This window comes from Carcharodon carcharias, chromosome 16, assembly GCF_017639515.1.
Source record: "Carcharodon carcharias isolate sCarCar2 chromosome 16, sCarCar2.pri, whole genome shotgun sequence".
Taxonomy (NCBI): Eukaryota; Metazoa; Chordata; class Chondrichthyes; order Lamniformes; family Lamnidae; genus Carcharodon; species Carcharodon carcharias.
The window spans coordinates 10,107,317-10,132,603 of NC_054482.1; the positions used below are offsets into that span (position 1 = coordinate 10,107,317).

Genomic DNA, 25,287 nt, shown 5'->3' on the forward strand with positions numbered 1-25,287 from the left:
TATTGGATTAAAAGAAGTGGCTAGTAATGTTGCAAAGAATAGCAGTAAGATTGAGGATTGGGAGTGTTTTAGAAACCAGCAAAGAGATGCCAAAAAGTTGATAAAAAAGGAAAAAATAGAATGAGTGTAAACTAGCCAGGAATATAAAAACAGATTGTAAGAGCTTTTACAAGTAAATAAAAGAGAGGAAAGGAGCTAAAGTAAATGTTTGTCTCTTAAAGGAAAAATTGTCATGGGGAATGAGGAAATGGCAGAGACGTTGACCTAGTATTTTCTTTCTGTCTTCATAGTAGAAGACACAAATTAGATATCAGAAATAGAGGGTAACCTAGGCTAATAAGATTCACCAATTTAAGATCATTAATATCAGCAGAAAAAAAATTATAGGAGAAACTTTAGGGCTGGAATCCAGTTAATCCCTAGGCACTGAGACCTGCATCATCAGGTTCTAAAAGAGGTAGCTGCAGAGACAGTGGATGCACTGGTTCTGATTTTCCAAAATTCCCTAGACCGCCGAACAGTCCCAGCAGATTAAAAGTTAGCAAATGTAACAGTGCTGTTCAAAAAAAGAGGAAGAGAGAAAACGGGGAACTACAGATCAGTTAGCCTGACATCTATCAGTGGGAAATTGCTAGAATCTATTAAGGAAGTCTTAACAACATACCTAGAAAATCATAGTAAGATCAGACAAAGTCAACATGGTTCTACAACAGGGAATTGTGTTTGACAAATTTAGTAGTGTTTTGAGGATGCAGGGTAGATTCAGAGGATGTAACATACTTGGATTTCCAAAAGGCATTCGATAAGGGGCCAACAAAGGGTTAATATGCTAGATAAGGGCTCATGGAGTTGGGGGTAATGTATTATGGAAAGAGGATTGATTAATGGACAGGAAACAAAGGACAGGGATAAACAAGGCATTTTCAAGTTGGTAGACTGTGACTGGTGAAGTACGACAAGGATCAGTGCTGAGGCTTCAGCTATTTACAATCTATATTAATGACTTAGATGAAGAGACAGAGAGCAACGTATCTAAGTTTGCTGACAATACAAAGCCAGGTGAGAATGTAAGCTGTGAGGAGGACACAGAGGCTGCAAAAAGATTACAGACAGGTTATTCCTGCCCTCCTTTGGGAAAGAAAAACACTCAGGACTGCAAGCTGGTCTTTGCCAATATGTATCTCTCAATCAATATCACTAAATGCAGATTATGTGGTCATTATTCATTGCAGTTTGTGTGACCTTGTTTTGTTCAAATTGTTTCCTACATTGCAACAGTGACTACATTTCAAAAAGTACTTAATTGGCTGTAAAGTGTTCTGGACTTTGACACTATATAAATGTGTCTTTCTTGTTAGCCAGAATTTGTATGAATAAATTTGATTCTGATGAACGGTCTCCAACTTCATTTTGGACAGCAATGATTTTTCTGAAGCTTAGGTGATAGCATTGAGAGATTGAATTTATGAAGCACAAGGTTAAATTTTTATAAAGCGAAGAGGGAATCCCCAGTCTCTCCATTAACTAAACAGAAGGCTGCCAAAGTATACAATTCTTAGAATGGAATATTCTGAGAACAAAGTGTATGATTTGGAGCAAAGCTGTATGGTTAGCTAAACCTTTCAAACAGTCAAAGTGGATAAGAACTCATGTTTGATGTTTAAAAAAAAACTTTGAGGGTGGGAAAGTACTTTGCATCTGGTAAATTTATTACTTTGTTCAAAGCACATCAAACTAAGATAAAGTAATGCTTATAGTTGAAACAGGCACACCATGTCCAAAGGAGCGAAACTTCTCTATTAAATATATTTCACACGCCATGATTGCCCCCCTAGGTAACCAGGAAAAATCCCAGGGATACTTTTGCAGTGCAGCATTTGAAGCTTTTGCCTCCTGCACTTCATAATAGCTCTACAAGACTCTCCTGTTTGAGATTATATTTTTCTTCTAGTTAAAGCATGGTTGAGATGTCTGCTGTATCACTGAAGAAAACAGTGCAGCACATTACATTGACTTTATAATCTGTTAGTGTTTGTTGAAAATATTTAGGTTTTTTATTTAATTTATGCTGTGTTTCAGGTTTTTCATTTGATCAGAGAATGCTAATCACCAAGTTTTCCCTTTTGACCAACACCTGGTCAAAGCAGTTTATGCATCTAAAAGAACAGACAAAGGTTGCAGAACATGTAATGTCTGGCTTTACTGATCAGATTGCCATGGCAAGTGTACAGAAGGCAAAATTATTAATAAGTTACACTTATCCAGGCCTCTAATGTAAAGAAAAAGACATTCCAAGGTGTTTTACAGCCAAAAGGAGGGATGGACACCAAGTCTGCAGGAGAGTCGAGCCGAGGAGATGTTTGGTAGGTGAGAGAGGTTTTCAGGAGCCTTCTAAAGGCAGGGAGAGAAGTAATGAGATGAAGACTTAGCCTGGGAAGCCAAAGGAGGAGAAATTTGTCTCTGTTATGCCCTATATTTTGGTGAAAAATGAGTTGAGTACCAATTTCTGGGCGTGATCCCTTGTGCCTGGGGCACCCAGCTAAATCAGGTATTTAGGCCCCTTGAATATGCTAATCAGATGGCTAACTCCTACTTCAGGACCTCAGTGCCAAATTTGGCAAAAACCCCTGCAAACGCTTATTTAGAATTTCTGGATCTATGGCAGTCTGACTAGTGGCTGTCAAAGCACTGATGGAAGCCACTGAAGGATAAGTAAGTCTTTGTTATTTTACTTACTTTAATGGGGGCAAGAGTGATCCTCCTGTCTCCAAAGCAATGATCTGGGTTGCAGCTGGCCCCTGGTCAACCCTTTCATTCGCTCTCCCACCAGGACCAATCCGTGTGCTGGCTGTGTGTCCAAACTGGGTGACTTTGAGAAGGTTTCAGCAAGTGAGCTGAATCAAGATGCCGTTCAGATTATGGCCAGAATATTGGTTTTCAGTGTGAAACCAATTTTGCAGCCATGGTATCAGTGTAAACCAGTTATTATTCAGTGTTCAAGTGTTCACTTGTGCATTACAACCTAATCAGGGAGATTTAACCTCAACAAGGGATCTATTACCCACATACCTTAAGGATAAATACATCCAATGGGCACAGTTCATGTTGCCTTTATAAATTGAGAGTTGTATTTGGTTCTGGTGGATGGTTCACTCACCAGAGCTTTTGCAGTCCAGGCTCTCTAGGGGTTGGGCAGGGAATGCTGTGCCAGCAGAATTCCAAACTTCCTTAGTGAGGCCAAAGGAGCATCCTACTCTTCTTGGGCCCCACTAAAGAAACTCATTCACTCACCAGGGCAGCTGTGTCGGAGGTTAAATATCTTAAGTCCTAATACCATAGGACCTCGTGCTGCCAGTATTAACTCGCCTGAATCCAGCAGTATCATAAAAGCAAAAAACTTCGGATGCTGCAAATCCAAAACAAAAATAAAAATACCTGGAAAAGCTCAGCAGGTCTGGCAGCATCTGCGGAGAGGAACACAATTAATGTTTCGAGTCTATATGACTCTTCAACAGAACTAAGTAAAAATAGAAAAGAGGTGAAATATATTCAGCTGGTTTTGGTTGCGGGGGGCATGGGGTAGAGCTGGATAGAGGGCCAGTGATAGGTGGAGATAACCAAAAGATGTCATAGACAAAAGGACAAAGAGGTGTTGACGGTGGTGATATTATCTAAGGAATGTGCTAATTAAGGGTAGAAAGCAGGACAAGCAAGGTACAGATAGCCCTAGTGGGGGTGGGGTGAAGGGATCGAAATAGGCTAAAAGGTAGAGATAAAACAATGGATGGAAATACATTTAAAAATAATGGAAATAGGTGGGAAAAGAAAATTAGAAGAAAAATCTATATAAATTATTGGGGGGAAAAGGGGGGAATTGGAAAGGGGATGGGGATGGAGGAGAGAGTTCATGATCTAAAATTGTTCAACTCAATATTCAGTCTGGAAGGCTGTAATGTGCCTAGTCGGAAGATGAGGTGCTGTTCCTCCAGTTTGCGTTGAGCTTCACTAGAACAATGCAGCAGGCCAAGGACGGACATGTGGGCATGAGAGCAGGGTGGAGTGCTGAAATGGCAAGCGACAGGGAGGTCTGGTTCATGCTTACAGACAGACCAAAGCTGTTCTGCAAAGCGGTCACCCAGTCTGCGTTTGGTCTCTCCAATGTAGAGGAAACCGCATTGGGAGCAACGAATGCAGTAGACTAAATTGAGGGATGTGCAAATGAAATGCTGCTTCACTTGAAAGGGGTGTATGGGCCCTTGGATGGTGAGGAGAGGGGAAGTAAAGGGGGCAGGTGTTTCACCTTCTGCAGTTGCATGGGAAGGTGCCATGGGAGGGGGTTGAGGTGCAGGGGGTGATGGAGGAGTGGACCAGGGTGTCCCGGAGGGAACGATCCCTGTGGAATGCCGCCAGGGGTTGAAGGGAAGATGTGTTTGGTGGTGGCATCATGCTGCAGTTGGCGGAAATGGCAGAGGATGATCCTTTGAATGTGGAGGCTGGTGGGGTGATAAGTGAGGACAAGGGGGACCCTGTCACGTTTCTGGGAGGGAGAGGAAGGTGTGAAGGTGGATGCGTGGGAGATGGGCCGGACACAGCAACCACCTGTCAACCACTGTGGGTGGAAAACCTTGGTTAAGGAAGAAGGAAGACATGTCAAAGGAACTGTTTTTGAAAGTGGCATCATTAGAACAGAGGCGAAGGAACTGAGAGAATGGGATGGAGTCTTTACAGGAAGCGGGGTGTGAGGAGCTGTAGTCGAGGTAGCTGTGGGAGTCGGTAGGCTTGTAATGGATATTGGTGGACAGTCTATCACCAGAAATTGAGATTAGGGGTCAAGGAAGGGAAGGGAAGTGTCAGAGATGGACCATGTGAAAAATGATGGAGGGGTGGAAATTGGAAGCAAAATTAATAAATTTTTCCAGGTCCAGACGAGAGCATGAAGCAGCACCGAAGCAATCATCGATGTACCGGAGAAAGAGTTGTGGGAGGAGGCCACAGTAGGACTGGAACAAGGAATGTTCCACATACCCCATAAAGAAACAGGCATAGCTGGGGCCCATTCAGGTACCCATAGCCACACCTTTTATTTGGAGGAAGTGAGAGGAGTTTAAGGAGAAATTGTTCTGTGTGAGAACAAGTTCAGTCAGACTGAGGAGAGTAGCTGTGGATGGGGATTGTTTGGGCCTCTGTTCGAGGAAGAAGCGGAGAGCCATCAGACCATCCCGGTGGGGGATGGAGGTGTAGAGGGATTGGACGTCCATGGTGAAGAGGAGGCGGTTGGGGCCAGGGAACTGGAAATTGTTGATATGATGTGGGATGTCAGAGGAATCACGGATGTAGGTGGGGTCGTTCCCTCCGGGACACCCTGGTCCACTCCTTCATCACCCCTTACACCTTAACACCCTCCCAAGGCACCTTCCCATGCAACCGCAGAAGGTGAAGCACCTGCCCCCTTTACTTCCCCTCTCCTCACCGTCCAAGGGCCCACACACTCCTTTCAAGTGAAGCAGCATTTCACTTGCACTTCCCTCAATTTAGTCTACTGCATTTGTTGCTCCCAATGCGGTTTCCTCTACATTGGAGAGACCAAACGCAGACTGGGTGACCTCTTTGCAGAACACCTTCGGTCTGTCAGCAAGCATGACCCAGACCTCCCTGTCGCTTGCCATTTCAACACTCCACCCTGCTCTCATGCCCACATGTCCGTCCTTGGCCTGCTGCATTGTTCCAGTGAAGCTCAAAGCAAACTGGAGGAACAGCACCTCATCTTCCGGCTAGGCACTGTACAGCCTTCCAGACTGAATATTGAGTTGAACAATTTTAGATCATGAACTCTCTCCTCCATCCCCACCCCCTTTCCAATCCCTCCCTTTTTTTTCCAATAATTTATATAGACTTTTTTTCTTTTCCCACCTATTTCCATTATTTTTAAATGTATTTCCATCCATTGTTTTATCTCTACCTTTTAGCCTATTTCGATCCCTTCCCTTCACCCCATCGCACCCCCAGTAGGGCTATCTGTACCTTGCTTGTTCTGCTTTCTACCCTTAATTAGCACATTCCTTAGATAATATCACCACCTTCAACACCTCTTTGTCCTTTTGTCTATGACATCTTTTGGTTATCTGCACCTATCACTGGCCCTCTATCCAGCTCCCCCCCCCATCGCCGCCGCCGCCAAACCAGCTTATATTTCACCTCTTTTCTATTTTTACTTAGTTCTGTTGAAGAGTCATATGCACTCGAAACGTTAACTGTGTTCCTCTCCGCAGATGCTGCCAGACCTGCTGAGTTTTTCTAGGTATTTTTATTTTTGTTCAAGTATCATGTCCATTTGAAAATTAAGATGGTAGCAGGTGGAAATGGAACAGGATAGAAAATATTTGGAGGCTACCACAGTTGCTGTGGCGGCTGTTCATGCCAGTCAGATTGGGTTAAAATTGTCTTGAGAATCTCAGAATTCATTGCACATTCATTGCTAGTGATTTGGCTGTTTTGCAGGGACCCCTTCAAAGCAGTCTTCACTCATGGAATTTCACCCTGAGGCTTTAGTCTCCAGAGAGAGAACCTACGAACCAATGTGGGATGAACCTCTGACAAAATCCAGATCCTAATTTTTAAAAAATTTTGATTCATACTCCCTAGATATCAGAACCTATGAATATATACCGTTCATATTAAAAGCAGCGTAACAACACATAGAAACCTAATTCTCATGTAGTTTTTCTAGCTCCAGTGCAAGGACCCCAGGTGCTATCATGACCTGCTGATAGTTTTAAGTACTGACTGAAGTATACTGCAGCTGTATGATGTGTAACACTATGCAGATTTATACACTCTTGACAAAATATAAATATTGTTATACTATCTTGTTTGATGAATTACTTGAAAGGCTGGATTCCTTGAAGGACTGCATGATTAAGTCTATTGGATCACCCATGCAATCAGTTGTATTCAGAATATTTCATTAACAAAATGAACAAGGTACAGATTTTCCCCCTTACTTTGTTCATTTGGCTACCTGTGGGTTGCTGTCTGAAACTTCAATGGGAATATTGTTGTGATTTAATTTCCAAATTATGATAATGTCATGATGTACCTGTAATGTAGTTTTTCATTAGTGCGGTCTTCCTAACTGACGAACATGGCACTTGACATTTAATCAATGGCATGACTGCCACATTTCACAAGTCACACAAAGATATCAAACCGGCTTGTCATAATAAGTGAAAACAGAGATTAACATATCAAAAACCCTTAGAACTTCCAAGGGTGTGCCTTGATCATCGGCTGAACATCTGGGGAACAGAAAAGATGAATGCCAAACCAGAACAGCCCAAGAAAATTGAATGTAATACTCTCTCTGTCTCACTGGAAAGTCCTAATTCCCACTGAGGCATGATTTCATGGGAACCCGCATCTGTTTGGCATCTCAGCTGAATCATTCTTTATCCAAAGCCAAGATGTGCTAGTCAACCATCGAAAGCTTCACATCCAAATCCCACCATCACACACAAGTTTTCCAGCATAGGTCACTAGATGGCTATTAGGAGTGGGAGACCGAGCAGTATGTTTTTCTCTTCCTGAGGAACACCGAGGTCTGATGTAGCATCGACACGTCTGTGTTGGTTGAGATCAGTCACTGCAATGCTGTTCAGCGTTGACTCCTCCTAACTTTATCTATCTCAGTACCACACAACATGGCACACTTCCTGCCGAGCCACTGAGGAGCCCCAGAAATTGTGTTTTTTGGTAAAGATTTTACTGGTACCTAAAGCAACAGAAAGCAGCAAGAGGCTGTCAGACTTCTTCAATAAAATGAGGCCCACATCTGTCCAGAATGTATCAAAAATGCAAAGAATTTGGTGTGGTATATTGTAAGAACTGTCCTCTCTATCCTGTCAGGGAGGTGTAAATAAAGTTAGTTCATAATGGCTGCCTGCTGTGAATCCACATAGCGGGCTGAATTTTACGCTGACTGGGCAAGTGCCCCGATGTCATCCCATGCTTGCGTGATATTTTGGTCAGTGGGTGCGCTCAAAAGTCGGAAGCGCGCCCACCGACAAGTAAGCGGACAATTAAGCCCATTAACGGCACAATTGCCTGTCATTTTACGTAGCCCATCCAACCTTACAGTTGGCGGACGGGCAAATTGGCCAGGCGGCCTTTACGTTTTTCATCAAACCTGATCCAGGGACGGGGTGAGGTTTCAGTTATTAAATAAAATAAAAATAGAAATCATTTTTATAATCTCTAGGTTCAGGTGCCTGATTGCGATGCTTGGACTTTTTTTCCTGATTTCAAAAAACTTTGGCCAGGATTTTCCCCTCGGCGATTTGGGGGCGGGGCCCGCTCGCCGAGGGGAAAATGACGCGGGATGATGTCGGGAGGAACCCCCAACGTCATCCCGGGCCATTTAGATCTTAAGGAAGGCGGGCGGACAGCGAAATCAGCTGTCCACCTGCCGAAATGTCAGTGGCCAATTAAGGCCATTGTCAGGCTCATTCAGATAGTTAAATGCCCTGCCCGGCCAATCTTAAGGCTGGCGGGCAGGACAGGAGCCCCCGGCGGCCTGTAGATTATTAATGAAACTTCATCCACTGGCGGGATGAAGTTTCATTACCGTTTTGTAAAAATGTAATAAATTTTATGAGTTTGTTATCAACATGCCCCATCTCATGTGACATTGTCACATGAGGTGGGACATGTTAATAATTTTGAAATGTCTCTATTTTTTGACTTTACTTACCTTTCACTAAACTCCCTGAGACAGGACTTTGCCTCTGGGAGCAGTGTGGTCTTTCGCGTACATGCGCAAAAGAGCGCACTTTGACAGCTGGAGATTTCCTCCCCCCACCCCTTCGCACAGGAAGTGCATAGCGCTTCCTGTCGGGCAGGCCGCTGGGCGGGACTTAATTGGCCCGCCCACTCAAAATGGCGGCAGGCCCCGTTTCGGTCGGCTGCCCTCCCGCTGCCGAGCCAGTGGGGCCCGACCGCCAGCCAAGGACTAAATTCTGCCCTTTATTTCCTGGGTCTTGGGTCTTCAGTTCCCTGAGGCAGCTCTCTGCCTTCAGGGAGCTTTCTGTCAGCGCTCGCCTGCGCCTGCATTGACGTCATTGCCCGCCCTCCTCCCGCCCCCACCCTGGCAGCGCTGAGCGGCTGGCCATTTCCTGGCCGCTCCCGAGCCCACCAACGGCGCCCGCCCGCTGAGCTGAAAATTCAGGTTTATCTCGGTGCAGTACGCAACAGAAAGATGGCGACAAGGCTTAGATTAAATTTTCTGTTACATTTTTCATTTAAAATGAATTAAGGACTGAAGAACATTGTGACATACTTTTTGGAACTTCTGAAGTTGGGTTTCAGGAAGTTTGAGCGATTTTAAAGATTGCTGTCTGTGCGTCATATTCAGGTACATAGTGAGCCAACATGGTACATAATTGAAAAAATGGCACTGAAGGCATATTTGGGGACAATGGGGGAATTCAACCCTAACAAAGAGGACCGGTGTGATTACGAATAACGGTTACACATTTGGCTAAAAGTGAATGAAGTAGGTGGTGAGGATAAAGTAAATGCTTTCCTGACCATAATGGGGTCAGATGCTTTTGAGGTGGTGTTTAAGACCCCAGTAATATGAACAATTCTGAAATTAATGAGATTCTGGACTCATATTATGGCACTACTAAGAATCAGATTGCACTGAGAGTTGCAAGGAAGCAGTCCCAATTGAGATTGTTGCAAATTACAATATTGAATTCAATAAATTCTCTCGTCACTGTGGGTATGGTGCAAACTTAGAAGTCAACCTTAGAGACACGTTCATAGGAGACCTAAAAAACAATAAAATCCAGGTCAAGCTTTTGAGCAACAGCAATAATCTGATGTGTAAAGAAGCCTGTGATAAAGCCACAGCCATAGAAATAGTTACACATTGCAAGGGAGTTCATTTCCTCAGCTGGCAGGAGAGGTCCACAGGATTTCAGTGAGATCCAGACCACGGCAGCCAAGTTCACAATCTCAGATTCAGAAATATAGATGCTATCACTGCCTTGGGAGCCACCAGCCATTTAAATGCCCCCATTTCCAGTCAAAGTGCTATGGCTGTGGGAAAATCAGTCATTTTCAGATGGCATGCAGTGGAGGAAACAGTAATGCTTCAGGTCATGGTAAAATTCCAGGCCACAGGTATGCACCAGGTCAAGGTCATGGTAGATCTAAAGCTAGTTCAGGGGTCTGGAAATTCTTGAATGCACATACGATAGATATGGAAACAGAACTTGATGTTATCAAACAGGAAGTTTGTATTCCTGAGTTACATTCAGACAGAATAGTCTGTCTAGACTAGAGTCTAGTCTAGATTCTAGACTAGAGTCTAAAGTTGTATTCAGACAGAGAGAAAGAAAAACAGCAGATGAAAGGTGAGAGTAATAGGGCTGAAGATAAAATTCCTGTGCATACTGTAAAAATGAAAGTCAGAGATTCACATTTTTTTTTCATCACTGATACAGCTGCAGCCATGTCTGTTAGCATGGAAGGAGAGCACAAAGAAGCCTGTAAGTCACATTCCCCTACGTAAAACTGGTATGAAACTGACTAGTTATTGCAATAACAGTATCCAGTCTATTCCATGTTAGGGTTAGGATGTATCATCATATTCAGCTTTTTACTTGCCATTGGTAGTTGTAGGAGGAAGGAAGCAAAGTCTACCTGAAGGGAAGGAATTGACTTAAGAAGATATGGTTAAACAGGAATGACTTATTTACGGTAGGGATCAGTAAGAGTACGTCTATCATTGAGGAAGTGCTAAGAGAGCACAAAATGGTCTTTGAACAGGGAGGACCTAATAATAAAATGAGACATTAGACCAATATTAAATATTGCAAGTCAGTAGATCAGCTAATGTGAATATTCTTTCGAGATTTCTCATGAAAATGATTCATTTCTAGCCACTGAGTTACCTGTGAATTAGTTTCTCTACACAAATGACATTCCAGTGGCTTCCAGAAAAAATAGTGAAGTAACTTGCAAGGAATGGCGCTTAGTAAAGTGCTCAATTATATCATGTTGGCTGGCCTAAAAAGTGTGATGATGAGAAATTGCAGGAGTATTTCACATGTAGAAATGAATTGAGTGTAGATCAAGGTAGTCTCCTGTGAAGTTTAAGAGTCATTGTTCCACCAAGGTTTAAAGAGAGGTTTTTAAAGGAACTTCAGCGAGAGTGCACTCTGTATGAAAGCAGTAGCAAGAAGCTGTTTTGATATCCAAAGGTAGATAGAGATATTGAAGAGTTGGTGAAAAGTTGTCAAGCGTGTCTCAGAATGAGAAATGATCCAACCAATGTTCCTTTCATTCCATGGTCAAACACAAGAAAACCACAGGAACAAGTAATGTTGATTTCTTTGATGTGAAAGGGAAAGAGTATTTTGTTTTGGTTGTTGGGAATGTCCTTCCCATTTAAAAAACAACTTATACATTAAAATGTAACATGGGACATGTACATAAGTTTTAAGAATACAATATCATGAAACCAACATCATCAGTATCTGAAAATTAGCTACAGCAGGTGAATAAATGTTGAGTCTATGATCATTATGAGAAGTGCCAAAACTGTTGAGGTTTTGAGAAGTTAGTTTGTAATATGTGAGTTGCCAGAGGTGTTGATGTCAGATAATGATCCACAGTTTACGTCAGAAGGGTTGGAAATACTTCTGAGTAAGCATGGAGTCAGACATGCTCTCATACTGCCATATCATCCAGCATTGAATGGTGCTGCAGAATGAAGTGTCCAAATTGTGAAGAGCTCTTTGCAGAAGTATTTGCTAGGTGACAAGTTAGGCAGTAATTTCCATGTTTCTCTTTGACTTGGCTAGACAATTTTCTCTTCTCTTACAGAATAACTCCACAATCTTCAACAGATTGCTCATCTGACAAGTTTAAATGTGCACCTAGGACAAGGTTTGGTTTGTTTAAACCTGATATCAATAGCAAAGTAAAAGAAAAGCAACACAAAGTGAAGATGACACACGATACATCAGGCATGAAACTTAGAAAGTTCAGCGCTGGTCAGAAGGTCATGGTGAAAAACCACCGAGGAGAAGTATTTGTTTGGAGTTGTTGTAAAGAGACTAGGTGTATTCACATATCTAGTGAAGTTGGAGAGAGAGACTCTGTCAGTGTCATGTAGATCAGTTACTTGAAAGAGGAAATCTGACAAAGGGAAAGTGTGAGAAAGCTCCTCTAGTCCAAATTCCCTCTACAGCCCAAAATGAAAGTCAGAAAGAAAATGAAAATCAAAAGAAACTTATTTGCTGGTATTACAGAATCCACTGGTGGAGCAAAATGAATCAGGATCTTTGTCTAGGAACATCACATTCCCAACTATTAAGTGGAGTTGTTAGTCAAAGTCAAAGTTTGACATAGTCAGAGATGTTGAGAGAGCAGAGTCATGGTAATGGAAAAAAAGGAGATATCCAGACAGAAAGAGACAGAAGCCAAATAGGTTAATTGAAAGTACGTAGGAAGGAAGAAGAAATAAATTGTTCTTTTTATTCTTTCTTGTCAATTGATATTTTATTAAAGACATGCTGCTTTTAAGAAAATACTTCTTCAAATGTAAATTGCTCTGGAATACTCTGGTCATATCTGTTTAAGAATAAATATCCAACCCAATATGTTAAATTTTCAGATATTGATGATGTTGGTTTCATGATATTGTATTCCTAAAACTTATGTACATGTCCCATGTTACATTTTAATGTATAAGTTGTTTTTTAAATAGGAAGGAAATGTAGTATATTGTAATAACTGCCCTCTCTTTTATTGGGCAAGTGTAAATAAAGTTAGTTCAATAATGGCTGCCTGTTGTGAGTTTATCTCAGTGCAATGCACAACAAATGGATGCCAATATTAATCCAGAAAGAAAAACATGCGAATATTGTGCAATAATAGGATTTGCTGTGATATCTAAATATCTTAGTTTAAACTAGAAAGCTGTAGGCACCTGAAGGACAAAAATAAGTTAATGGTTTGAGTAAGAATTCAAGCTCTAGGAAGTTTGTAAATAATTTTTCCTTTGGACTATAAATGTGTCATCACTAGTTATGTAAAGCACAAAAAAGTTTTTTCACTTTTGTTGCAAAATAAATTATGTGCAAAATGTAGAAATCAACATCTATTACTGTGTTGGGTATCAGAACAAATGTTGAGAATTTTATACTCGAGAATTCTTACTATCCTGCAATCCATCCTTCAGGATGCAGCCTGTAGGAAGAATACTGAGCGGATCATCTTGATAAAATTGGAGCATGATGTTTAAAAGCTGGAAGACAAAATCAACTGTGAGCAGATAGAGGAGGTCATTTCACAGGCTGAGAATGAACTTTTTTCTGGCATATAAAATGGCCAAGCAGAAACCTTGGGAACCGTTAATGGAAGAAGCCCCTCACAGCCAATGGAAATGGCCAATTTCAACCTTGCTGAAAAAAAAGGCATTTTGTCAAAGTTTTTCATCTTGCACTCTTCAGGACAATCGCAAGAATACCAATGTCAAGGGAAGAAACAACTTTATGAGAAGAGAGTGCTGATTGGTTGGCAAGTGGATTCTGATTGGTAGAGGCATTGCCATGGCGAATGCAACAGTTAATGGTGACTGACAGTTAACTGTCAAGCATTGGTTGAAATTTAAACCAACTTGACTCTGGTTGGTCAAGGCATTGCCCTGAGGACTAAACCAGTGAATGGTAATCACTTATTTTGTTCAGCTGAAGCAGGCGCAATGCATGTACATGTTCTTTCTGTCTCCAAAGGACAGGACCCTGTGTTTTAATATATGTAGCTTCCAGTACACACAAATGCACCACACTGAGAGCCCGGCTGACAACCCCATCCCTAATTGCCCTTGTTCAGAGGGCATTTAGGAGTCAACCACATTGCTGTGGGTCTGGAGTCACATGTAGGCCAGACCAGGTTAGGACAGCAGATTTCCTCCCCTAAAGGACATTAGTGAACCAGTTGCTTTATATTACAGATTTTTTATTAATTGAATTTAAATTCCACCAGTTGCTGTGGTGAGATTTGAACCCATTCCCCTGGGCATTAGCCTGGGCCTCAGGATTACGAATCCAGTGATATTACGACTATGCTACCATCTCCCCTATATTGTTCATTAATACCACCAAAAAATGTATTTTGGCCATTTTTTGAAAAAAAAAGTAATTTTGGCTTTATTATTACTAATTAGTTGTAAAAGATGTAAAAGTAAAAGTCTTACCTTCATAATCTCTGGTCTTTTTGTTTATATTTAAACTTTCAGCCTTAATACTTGGCTGTCAATGCTAGTCTTACTAAGATTGTGCTGTACGTTATACAATACTCCAGCACTATCAGTACTGTCACACAGCCAATTGGATTGTGATTGTTAGGAACTCTTTGTCCTTGTTTGTGACCCGCTCATTTGTTCCTCATTCTTACAGTTGCATATAAGTTTGGCAAGCTGCACAAAACAGTTTCCTTCTTTTGATGCTGACGCATTTCTGATTGTTTTTTTTGCTGATGCCTCATTAGATTTTCCCAGCACTCAACATGAGGCTTTTATTCATCAGGGAGCTGCAGTATGTTTGTATTAGAAAACCATTTCCTGATGTGGTTTAGATGGAGCAGTGGTTTAAGATATGATGTATACTCGGGCTTTCACTAATGGAGTTCCTGCTCTTCTCTGAAAAACTCCTATTATCTGGACACTGCTCCAGCTGCATCTTTGTCATCCTGAAAAGTACTTTACATTCAGGATATCCTCTGACATGTAACTAATTCTCTGGCATATTGCTTTTCATAGGGATATGTCGATCCATTGGAGTGAGCAATTTCCTCGTTTCTCATTTAGAGCAGCTGAAGGAAGATTGTGACATCATCCCACATGTCAATCAGGTGAGAGGCTGCAGCATTTTAAATATATATAAAACACAGAACAATAAGCAAGAATGGAATGAGAGAAAGCTACTCACACTGTCAAGTTTCCTCCTCTCACAGACATGTAAATTCTATCCCATTATACAGCCAATTTAATATCTGGAGGAAGCTATTCCCAGATCCTCAATCAAAACTTCAGAATATTTATCTCTTCCTAAATCTCCATTATTCAGCCCTGACCCATTGTCCTCGACAGACTACACCTGAAAATGATGTCACATATACATTTTAAAAGAGTAAAATCATTTAAGGTCTCCTCAAAACATTTCTGCACTTGTTCTGCATTGCAGATCTCCAGGCCAACCAATGTTATAGTCACTAGGAAATGTTCCCTGCACGTAGATTTAACGAAGTTACGAATTTCTGTGAATATCAGTATTAGCATATGTTTTGGAGAATTCTAATCACTTTCCTACCCCATTGGGAAAGAGATATTACACCAATAAGAATATCTCACTTTCTAACTTTTAGGATTTGTGCCATTCAGTTGAAATTACCCAAAAGGTCACTATACATCAGCTGAAGCAGAAAAAACACCATTGGTTATGTAGAATGGGCTTGTGATGGATAGGTAGTTTAGTTAGGTTTCAACTAAAAAAGTATCTGTTTTTAATATCCCATTTTTAGGATGCCTAGTTAGTCACTTTAAATTTGGTTACTGAAGGCTGAGAGAAAATTTCAGCTCTCTGTATCGCCTTGCAGGCTTGTATTTTTCTACGTTGGAGAGGGTACGCTTTGTTATCTGGTACGGTATATAAAATGTCACTTCAAGGCAGATGGTCACAACTGTCTAGATGGAAATCTTAGTCAGGGTTATTTGCCAAGTCTATTTAATATTGTTAACCTGGCTGGCAGAGACTGAGCTAAAGCAGCTTGATTGTTACATCAGGGAGTCCTGCTAGCAAGGCTCCCACAACTTGGCTTTGTCCTGAGACCAGGTGAAAGACTGCAGTTTCTGAGGAGCAAGGGTCCCGATCTATTGGCATCCAAGACCTGCCATTTTTGAGGATATATGTGACAGCTTTCTCCCAGTTCCTCTGAGCCTATCAAAAAAGACTGGAGACACCGGGTTTGTAAATGAAACCTCACATATAAGTTATGTCAGCTTTTAGTAGAGCTAAGGCAGTTAGTAAAGTGTCCTGAGGAGGTGTAAGTCAAAAGTTCTATAAACAAATTAAATCTGCTATACTATTTTCCATCACTGTTTACATTGTACTTTTTAAATAAATTTCAACCATAGTCCAGTGGTTATACAGACATAGCACTTCATGATGTTTTACAGAACTGTGCTCCTAAAGTGCATTCAATTATTTAGATTTATCAGTATTCCTTATAACACTAGCAGCTCCTCAGTGGTTTTGCTTGCCCTAAATCAGGTAATACACTCTTTTACAATGACAAGAGTGTTAAATCATGTAACGCAAGATACGTTTCATTTGTGTATAAGTGGACCAGTCTCCTTAAGGCCATAAAGTACAATTGTTGAAAGGAGATCTGGTCAGCTGGAGGTGAATTGTTGGTCATGGTGGTTTGCAAATTCTCAGAAGCTTGAATTTTGTTTTTAGTATTAAATGACTGCCTTTCATTCCTAATCCAGTTTAATTTCTTTATAAAGGACAATTGCTTTGGGCATATTGAGGTGGCATTTTGAAATGTCAGGTGTTTATCTGTAATAAACTGATTAATGCATCTGTTAAAAAACAGGCAAAGGGTTTGCATAAAAACATGTTAACTATTTGTATGCTAACCTTTATACACCATAATATTGAGGCCAAAGGATTCTTTTTCTAACCTTAGAGATATTGTATGTAGATGATATTCAACGCTTGCCTTGCCTCAGAGAATTTTTGTTGAACTTTTCCTCAGGTGGTTAATTGAGTTTGATAGGGCCAGTGATAGACTATATATGGTCTATGGGGGCAATACGTCTGACGGATTTTATTTCGTTCTATGCTTTGTCTTTATTTGATCCATTCTCTCATCCTTATTTTATAGAATTTCATAGCACTCAAGAAGGTTATTCAACCCAGTGTGAAATATCTAACCACTTAGCCCTATTTCCTGCCCTTTTCCCATAGTCATTTAAAATGTTATTTTACCAAATGTTTGTTGAGCTCCCTTATAAAAACCTATTATGGATTTAGGTTGTATCTCTATTTTTACTCAAGCATTCCATACCCTAACAACCTTCTTTGTAAAAATAAAAACATTTTGTACTATTTTGTGATACAGTATGCAGGTTGTAGGACTGAAGGACGTTAGAAATCGGATTAAGATTCCATTTAATGATATCACGTAATAGCTAATAATTGCCTTCTGAACAATCTCAACCATTTCTTAATTATTTAGCTGACAGATCCAAGCGGGTTTCCTGCTCTCCTTTAATTCCACCCCAGAAAAATCTGCAGTGGGCAGGATCACATCAGGATCCCAACCCAATGTCAATTTTCGAGACGTTCTCTCACCTCTGAACCCGCCTCTTTTTTGGTTCATTTTCTAAAAAGAGGATTTAAATTTTGAAACAAACACCCTCTAATTACCTTAACTAATCCTAATTGAGAGACGTGTAGATTGAGGAATTAATTTTACACCAGCAATTGTGCAAAGCCAGTGCTGAGTCTGGAACACGTGTCTGATTTTTTTTTTTATATTCGTTTATGGGATGTGGATGTTGCTGGCTAGGCCCAACTGAGTGGCTTGCTAGGCCATTTCAGAAGACATTTAAGAGTCAACCACATTGCTGTGGATCTAGAGTCACATGTAGGCCAGACCAGGTAAGGATGGTAGATTTCCTTCCTGGTTCATTAATGGTTTCATGGTCACCGTAAGACTTTTAATTCCAGATTTTTATTGAATTCAAATTTCACCATCTGCTGTGGTGAGATTTGAACCCGGGTCCCCAGAGCTTTAATACTAGTCAGTGACAATACCGCCTCACAGTAAATATACTGAGGCTCAAGGCTGCTTCCAAACTGGGTCTCAGGTTTCATTTCCTTAAACCAGTGAACTAATTGGATGTTCTGAGGCAGCTGTCCAGTCAGGGACTTCTCAGATTTAGGCAGTTAACTGTGCCAGTCTGCTTGTAAATACTAGAGTGGACAGGAGGAAATTGAAAATAGGGGTGGGTTTTAGCAATATTGCTGTGGAGAACTCCAGCTCCTACTGGTTGCACATGAGTTCTGTAAAAAAAAATCTAAACTTATCTCTTCAGCTGCCTCAAGCAGATACTTTAAGGACTGGAATGTAAGCCTGAGAACACTTGTAACACAGAATGAGGCACGGCACATGCTGCAACTAGTTTCTGCTCTATCTGATTGCAAGATCCTGAAGCAGGGGTGTAACACCTGATTCCTCTATTGCTGATGCTAGCTCGCATCAAGACCCATTCAGCAACAGCCCTGTGCTCACAGACCAAAATTGCCCCTGGTCCGGCAATGCTTGAATTTTAAAATTCTCGTATTTGCTCCTCCCCATATCTATGTAACGTTCTCCAGCCCTGCAACCAACAGTGAATTCTATGCTCCTCCATTTCTGGCCTTGTGCATCCTTGATTTCAATCACTCTATCATTGGATGCCATACCTTCAGCTGCCTAGGCCCTAAGTTCTTGAATTCCATCCATAAACATCTCTGCTTCATTACTTCTCTCTGGTACTTTATGGTGCTTCTTATAACCTACCCTTTTGGCCAAGCTTTTTTGTCATCTGCCCTAATATTTCCTTATGTGGTTTGGTGTCAGGTTTTGTGTAAAGAGTCCTGGGGAGGTTTGACTATTATAATATGACATATGAATGCAAGTTGTTGTTGTTGATTAATGCCATTGTTAGCAGGAGGGTATAACAACAGCCAAATTTGCATGAATAGTGTCATTATAAATGTAGACATAGGAATTTATAATAGAAGAATGAAAACAAGAACAAAATGTATAACTTTAAATTACATCTGTGCACCCTGGTCCACCTTGGAGATGACTCCACTTGTTTCGGAATCTTTATGTGCAACACCATACTATACAAAAATGATACAAAATAATAGTTTATTTTTCATTAACCTGATAAGCAGCTGTTAATGAACCATGTTCAGGACAGCTTTTATTATGCCAGTAACATTGGTGGGGAGGGGAAATTTCTTTTCTCTGGTCCTTTCTGACGATTTGTTCAGTTTAGAAAATGTTAATTTGATTGTGCTCCAAAGTGTCAGTTAGAGTGAGTCAGTGAGAGGAAAAGGAAAGGGAGGGGTGCTTCACACTGATGTGTTGCCAAAGGATACCTGCAGATATTATCTGCTTTATGCAAGTTAAACATTCAAAGATTCTAATTAACACAATGTATTAATGAAGTACCGTATCTGAACCATCTCCTTTGAAAAGTTTTACTTTAGACAAATATGAAAAGCTTCAGAATTATAACCTGCAGCATTCTGAGAATGTGTTTTGAGTTAGAGGCACTGCTTTACTAGCTTCTACAATAGCAATTGAAACCTGGTGAATTTAACAGCTAAAAGATAGTGGGGAGAAATTTGTTTGCATACACCACTTGGAGTAGTGCTAGACAGCCTGCTCCAGGGGTATCAACCTAAGTCTGTGCAAAGATAAAAGCAAAAAATTGGATGCTGGAAATCCAAAACAAAAACAAAAATAAAAATAAAAATATCTGGAAAAACTCAGCAGGTCTGGCAGCATTTGCAGAGAGGAACACAGTTAACGTTGCAAGTCCGTATGACTCTTCAACAGAACTAAGGAAAAATAGAAGAGAGGTGAAATAAGTCTGTGCAACACTGCTATAAGTGGCACTGTGCAAACAAATTTCTCCCCCAGTATTTCTTCTGTAGATATATCCAATTGCATCAAATCAATACCAATCTGACTATACAGTAACAAAAAATACTTTGTGTATACTGTTTGTTAATTGTACCACATGGGCTTGTCATTGATGTTAAGCTTAGAATAAGTGTATTAATGTACTAAATGCTGTAAGAATCTTGAAGTTAGCAATTCAGACCTTCAAATCCTCCCAAAATAAAGGAAAATAATTTAACCACCAGGTTGGCAAAAGTGCTTAGCCTCTGTATAAACGTTATAACTGCAGCAAAAATAAGAGCTGAAAATAGTGAAAATAAACTGCCAGTCAACCAGCCAAAGAGAGGAGACAGATTGATATTTTGGGTATAGATGAAGGGTCCTAACCCAAAATGTTAACTTGTCTTTTCTCTTTACAGTTGTAGACAAACTTGCTGTGTATTTCCCACATTTTCTATTCCAATTCTATGTTTCTTTGTTTCTGAAATAGAGATGGTTTTTTGATTCTAAGATTATTTGTTAATGTAGGGCAGAATCGTCCCAGATTTGCACTAAGTGTGATAGCGGCTGGGTAGAACGACGTTTTACCTGCTGGCCGCGATGGCGGGTTTTCACGCCGTATTGTTCCAAATCCAGCACATTATTTATGCATGCCCAGGAAACGTGCCGTTTCAATGGCGGGCGGGCGAACCCGCCCACCGTCACCTTGCTGCTTCATCACGCCGGGTGCGATATTTAAAGTCCAGCCGCGGGCACACATCTCAGAGCTTCCAGGCCACGACATGGCCACTGCGGGGAAGATGTCCAGGAAAGGCAAGAAACTGCAGCCCCCAGGTTTAGTGACTTGTCACTGGAACGCCTTTTGGATACCATGGAGGCCCATCGCAATGTCCTCTACCCCGGCTCTGGCCACATGATGGGGAGTGGCGTTACCAACCAAGCTTGGGAGGCGCTGGCAGTGGTGGTCAGGGCCAATGCCCTGCAAAAGAGGACAGCCACCCACTGCAGGAAGAGGATGAATGGTCTCATCTGTTAAATCAGGGTAACTCACTCTTCTCATCACTCTCAACTCACACACTCACAAACCCATCACACACCCACAGGGATCTCACACCTCAAGGGAGAACACTGCTAACTCTCTCACACACCCTCACATCTCCATCAGGCTCATATCCTCTTGAGCTCGCATCCTCATCCTGTCCATGGCTCCACCACCACACAAACATTCTACAGAGTGCCTTGCATCCTGCTCATGCTCACTCCATATGTTTTCATGAAGGAGAAGCCTGCTCACATCAGCATGGAGAGTACCCAGACCCGAGGTGGAGTGGCCCACATTAGGCCCCTTGCTCACTTTGAGGAGCGTGCTAACATACTGACTGGTGAGGACGTGGACTCTGCCTGAGGCGATGGTGAGGTCGGCGGCGAACACCCACCTGAGGATCCTGGACCACATCATCCCTCCCTCAATGCAACTGTGGGTGCTCTCTCTCCTGCTTTTGACTCTGCTGCCATGCACTACTTATCTCTACTTTGGTTCACAGAGAGCTCTGCCCCTCAGCTACATCCACATCCTCATCTGCAGCCAAGAGGACTCCTCCTCCAGTGAAGAGGTGGAAATAAGCAGCCTGGAAGACCCATCACCACAGAGGGAGCAGTGGTACACAGTTGATTCTGGAGGGAAAAGCGTGTGTGTGTGACAGGACCTTTCAGAGCCTCGTGCAAGCACTCTTCCACGCACGCGGATCCTTCACGTTTCACACTCATCTCAATGTCCTGAGCATTTTGAATGCTGCCTGCTGGGGTTTGCTTTCAGTTGTTCATCTGATCTGACCTGCAACTCCGCCCACCCACTGATCACATTCCCATGCAGCACATGATCTCGCCCACCACGACTCTCGTTTCACTTTCAATTTGGACAGCATGTTGCTAATTCAGTTTTATTTTTGTTCCCCTGTCCCTTTATCCTCCCCAATCACCCACTTTCTTTCCCCATCACAGTTGACTCCCCAGCTTCACATTCCACCTCCCCTTTGTTAACTACCAGCCCCAACCTTTTTCCTTCGGAGATGTCCAGGTGAACATGCACATTGCCTTCAAAGAAAGAAAAGTACAGCACAGGAACAGGCCCTTCGGCCTTCCAAGCCTGCGCCAATCATATTGCTTCTCAAACTAAAACATTTTGCACTTCCGGGGTCCATATCCCTCTATTCCCATTCTATTCACGTATTTGTCAAGTTGCTTCTTAAACACCACTATCCTACCTGCTTCCACAACCTTCTCTGGCAGCGAATTCCAGACACTCACTACTCTCTGCATAAAAAATTTGCCCCGCACATCTCCTCTAAAGTTTTCTCCCCTCACCTTAAATCTATGTCCCCTAGTAATTGACTCTTCCACCCTGGAAAAAGCTTCTGACTATCTACTCTGTCAATGGCACTCATAATTTTGTAAACTTCTATCAAGTCGCCCCTCAATCTCCATTGCTTTAGTGAGAACAACCCGAGTTTCTCCAACCTCTCCTCATAGCTAATAACCTCCAGACCAGGCAGCATCCTGGTAAACCTCCTCTCCACCCTCTCCAACGCCTCCATATCCTTCTGGTAATGGGGCGAGCAGAATAGCAAACAATATTCCAAGTGTGGCCTAACCAAGGTTCTATACAGCTGCAGCATGACTTCCCAGCTTTAATACTCAATACCCCTGCTGATGAAGGCAAGCATGCCATATGCCTTCCTGACTACCTTATCCACCTGCGTTGCCACTTTCAGTGACCTGTGGACCTGTACATCCAGATCCCTCTGCCCGTCGATGCACTTAAGGGTTCTGCCATTTACTGTATAATTCCTACCTGTACTAGACCTTCCAAAATGCATTACCTTGCATTTGTATGGATTAAACTCCATCTGCCATTTCTCCGCCCAAGTCTCCAACCGATCTATATCCCGTTGTATCCTTTGACAATCCTCTTCACTATCTGAAACTCCTCCAACCTTAGTGTCATCTGCAAACTTACTAATTAGCCCAGTTACATTTTCCTCCAAATCATTTACGTATACTACAAAGAGCACAGGTCCCAGCACTGATCCCTGTGGAACACCACTAGTCACAGCTCTCCATTCAGAAAAGCACCCTTCCACTGCTACCCTCTGTCTTCTATGACCAAGCCAATTCTGTATTCATCTTGCCAGCACACTTCTGATCCCGTATGACTTTACCTTCTGTACCAGTCTGCCATGAGGGACCTTATCAAAGGCCTCACTGAAATCCATGTAGATAACATCCACTGCCCTTCCATCATTGATCATCTTTGTCACTTCCTCAAAAAACTTGATCAAGTTAGTGAGACACGACCTCCCCTTCACAAAACCATGCTGCCTCTCACTAATACGCCATTTGCTTCCAAATGGTAGTAAATCCTGTCACAAAGAATCTTCTCCAATAATTTCCCTACCACTGATGTAAGGCTCACCGGCCTGTAATATCCTGGATTATCCCTGCTACCCTTCTTAAACAATGGAACAACATTGGCCATTCTCCAGTCCTCTGGGACCTCACCCGTAGCCAGTGAGGATACAAAGATTTCTGTCAAGGCCCCAGCAATCTCCTCCCTTGCCTCCCTCAGTACTCTGGGGTAGATCCCATCTGGCCCTGGGGACTTATCCACCTTAATATTCTTCAAGACACCTCTTTTTGATCTCAACATGATCCAGGCTATCTACACACTCTTCCCTAGACAAATTGACCGCTAAGTCCTTCTCTTTGGTGAATACTGATGAGAAGTACTCATTTAGTATCTCGCCCATTTCTTCTGGCTCCACACACAGATTCCCACCTCTGTCCCTGAGTGGGCCGACCTTTTCCCTGGCTACCCTCTTGCTTTTTACATATGTGTAAAAGGCCTTGGGATTTTCCTTAATCCTGGTTGCCAATGACTTTTCATGACCCCTTTTAGTCCTCCTGTCTCCTTGCTTAAGCTTCTTCCTACTTTCTTTATATTCTCCAGGGCTTCATCTGTTTCCAACCTTCTAGCCCTTACGAATGCTTCCCTTTTCTTTTTGACTAATTTCACAATATCCTTCATTATCCAAGGTTCCTGAAACTTGCCATACTTATCCTTCATTCTAGCAAGAACATGCCGGTCCTGAATTCTTATCAATTGACGTTTGAAAGCCCCCCACATGTCAGTTGTTGATTTGCCCTCAAACATCTGCCTCCAGTCTAGATTCCTCAGTTCCTGCCCAATATTGTTATAATTAGCCTTCCCCCAATTAAGCACCTTAACCTGAGGACTCCTGTTATCCTTGTCCACCAGTACCTTGAAACTTACTGAATTATGATCACTTTTCCCGAAATACTCCCCTACTGAAACTTCGACCACCTGGCCGGGTTCATTCCCTAATACCAGGTCCAGTATTGCCCCTTCCCTAGTTGGACTATCTACATATTGTCTCAGGAAGCCCTTCTGGATGCACCTTACAAATTCTGCACCATCCAAACCCCTAGCACTAAGTGATTCCCAGTCAATATAGGGAAAGTTAAAATCACCCACCACAACAACCCTATTGCTTTTACAGATTTCCAAAATCTGCCTACATAACTGTTCCTCAATCTCCCACCAGCAATTGGAAGGCCTATAGTAAACCCCCAACATTGTGACTGCACCCTTCCTATTCTAGAGCTCTACCCATATTGTCTAATATACTTCCTTCCAGAAAATCCCACCCTCATCCACGTTCATCTCCCCAACCTCTTCCTTCCCACCCCAGGGTCTGTGTCTGCCTCCGGAACCCCACGAACCACCCTCACCATCCCTTTTATCACTACTGTTGAACCCTCACCCTCCCACCCTACCGCCTCTCTCTGCTCTTGGTCATTCTCATCCTTCCTTCATACCACACTTACCCTCAGTTTGCTCCCCATGAGGCAGATGTAGACCTATCTGGCCCTTCCCATGCATATTCACCTGCACATCCCCTCTTCACACTCCTTTCCCCCATCCCCAAACCCCCCCCGACACACTCCCCTTTCCGCACCCCTCGGACTCCCCGCCACCCACCCACCCCTGCTTATTCCCTCCCGCTTCCTGACTCCCTCCTCCACCCTTATCTCGTCTGCCACCCTTAGTCCCTCCCCCTCCAAATTCTTCCTCCAGCTTTACTCCTACCCTCTTCCTGACTCTTTCCTCCACTCTTATTTCTTCCTGCACCCTTACTCCCTCCCCCCTCCACCTGGACAACCTCACCTCTCTGCACTTTTTCCCTTGCACATTCACCACCCCTTACACCCACCTCCCCAGTTGTCGTGTTCTCCCACATTACAGCCTCCCCCCGTTCTCCCTCCCCTTTCCAACCTCAACCCATCCTGACACCTTCAGTCTGCCCCCCCAACCTCACCCCTCCCGACACCTCTTCCTCTCCCAGCCGATCCTAGCCCTTCCTCTCCCACCCCCTCGACCATCACCCTTTGTGAACATCAACAGTGACTATCCAAATTCCGTGAGCTGCTTCAGATCAGAGCCATGTC

At 42.5% G+C, this 25,287-nt stretch overlaps 1 protein-coding gene across 3 annotated transcripts in view; it reads left to right on the plus strand.

Moving 5' to 3' along the window:
• Nucleotides 1–25,287, plus strand: part of zgc:110366 (uncharacterized protein LOC550476 homolog) — a 141,952-nt gene that overhangs the window by 84,084 nt on the left and 32,581 nt on the right. For all 3 annotated transcript variants that reach the window (XM_041208834.1, XM_041208835.1, XM_041208836.1), the window contains exon 4: nt 14,831–14,922. In XM_041208834.1, the coding sequence (XP_041064768.1) occupies nt 14,831–14,922 (92 nt within the window). The remainder of the gene's footprint in view (nt 1–14,830; nt 14,923–25,287) is intronic.